General features: G+C 32.7%; 1 protein-coding gene across 1 annotated transcript; it reads left to right on the top strand.

Annotated features, from left to right (window-relative positions):
- Positions 1 to 299: 299 nt before the first annotated feature.
- Positions 300 to 1,223, top strand: LOC114042209 (olfactory receptor 10AG1-like). Its single transcript, XM_027860872.1, has one exon. The coding sequence runs from the start codon at positions 300 to 302 to the stop codon at positions 1,221 to 1,223; it is 924 nt and encodes a 307-aa protein (XP_027716673.1).
- Positions 1,224 to 2,057: the final 834 nt, after the last annotated feature.

Genomic DNA, 2,057 nt, shown 5'->3' with positions numbered 1-2,057 from the left:
ATTTCAGAGTTGGATCCTTAAAACACAGAAAATAAAATAACAATAATGGAATTCCAATGCATTTTTCTTAGAAACTTTAAAATACTTTTATTGAGATGCATAATATGTTAATTTAATAAATATTTATTGAATTCTTGAAAATACATTATAATCTAGAACAGATGTTAGAAATCAAAGAGACCTGATAATTCAAAACATCCCTTTTAGAGAATGATTTTAAATTCCAGAGGAGTGAAGTTACTCATCCTATCTGAATTCACTTTTTCAAAAAAAAAAAGAAAGAAAGAAAAATAGAGAAAATGGGAGAAGAAAATCTCACTATGGTGGAAGAATTTGTTATCCTGGGATTTTATGAGCTACCCAACCTCCAAGACTTTCTGTTTGGTATTTTCACAGTCATCTATTTGAGCATTCTGGTGGGAAATGGCCTCATCATTGTAATAACCAAGACTGATCCAGCTCTCCATACACCTATGTATTTTTTCCTAGGGAATTTTTCCTTTTTGGAAATCTGCTACACATCAGTTATTCTTCCCAGAATGTTGATGAACTTTTGGACTCAGAACAGAAATATTTCTTTTGTGGCCTGTGCTGTACAACTTTGTTTTTTGCTTATTCTGGGAGTCACTGAGTGCTTCCTCTTAGCTGTGATGGCATATGACCGCTATGTGGCCATTTGTAAGCCTCTTTATTATCCTGTCATAATGAACCAAAAAGTGTGCATCCAGCTGGTGATTGGGTCCTGGATATGTGGAATCCCAGTGCAGATAGGGCAGACGTTCCATATTTTCTCTCTGTCTTTTTGTGATTCTAATGAAATTAATCATGTTTTCTGTGACATTCCTCCATTACTGATGTTGGCCTGTGGGGTTATTTCTATAAATGAATTCTTTGTCTATGCTGTGGCTGTGCTGTTCATTATGGTACCTTTTCTTTTGATAATTTGGTCCTATGTCAATATCATTGCTACCATTATGAATCTTCCAGTGGGCATGAGGAGATCTAAAGCCTTTTCCACTTGTTCATCCCATCTAATTGTTGTGTCCTTATTCTTTGGGTCTACTATCATAACATATTTAAGACCTAAGTCCACACACTCTCCAGGAATAGACAAAGTGCTCTCACTTTTCTATACCATTGTGACCCCAATGTTTAACCCTTGGATATATGGCCTAAAGAATAAGGATGTCATTGCTGCATTGAAGAAAATTTTATCTAAATGAATATGGCAATAGAGAAAATAAAGCCTGATTTAATCTTTTATCTCATGTTTTCAGTTTCTATAGAAATCTCCTTTCAGTCTATTCCCTTATCCCTAACTGAAATCTTTATTACTTTGAAATAATATAAAATCTTAAGAATAAATTTTCTCTTTTCAGCATGATATTAATTTTACTTATGCACCAACAAGGAACAAAATTAGTGAGTATTGAATAGTGTTCTAAATAAACAGTCATAAGTCTGGACTGATTTGATGAACTAATGCAATTATCTCAATATTTCAGAACCAGATCCAATAATATTTATGTGCAATGTAAAGATGACATGTTTAGATATATTATTTAAACATAAAAGAAAATTCTTTTTATTTCTTGTATGGAATTCCCAGACCCAAGACTCTTCTCAAATATCTTTTCTTCTATTTCTAAGATGCCTCCCTACCAGGGAAGTGTTTTGTTCTTAACTTAAATTGTCCTTAATGATTAAGGAGATGTTTTGTCCTTATCATATACATATGTCTCCCCAATAGAATGTAAGCTCCTTGAGGGCAGAAAATAATTGATTTTTGTCTTTTTATCTACCCGATTTAAAACATTCCCTTGTCCAGAGTAGGTCCTTCATTCCTACTAGTTGATGTCTTTATTTATGCCAATTTGTAATTGTTTTTTTAAAGTTGATTATTCTAACCTTTATTCTTCTTATCTTAAAGGTTGGGATCACGTTTTGCCTAAAATTTACATCTCCCTCATAACTTAGCACTTCCCCTACTTAACTGTACTATCAAAATAAAACTTCAGTGACACTTTTAGTCCAAAAATATGTTCATGAAAAAAAAA

This window comes from Vombatus ursinus, unplaced genomic scaffold (assembly GCF_900497805.2).
Source record: "Vombatus ursinus unplaced genomic scaffold, bare-nosed wombat genome assembly UNPS02014293.1, whole genome shotgun sequence".
Classification (NCBI taxonomy): Eukaryota; Metazoa; Chordata; class Mammalia; order Diprotodontia; family Vombatidae; genus Vombatus; species Vombatus ursinus.
This window is presented reverse-complemented; position numbering and strand designations above follow the sequence as displayed.

Coding starts and splice junctions, on each gene's coding strand:
- LOC114042209 (XM_027860872.1), top strand. CDS start 300: ATGGGAGAAGAAAATCTCACTATGGTGGAAGAATTTGTTATCCTGGGA.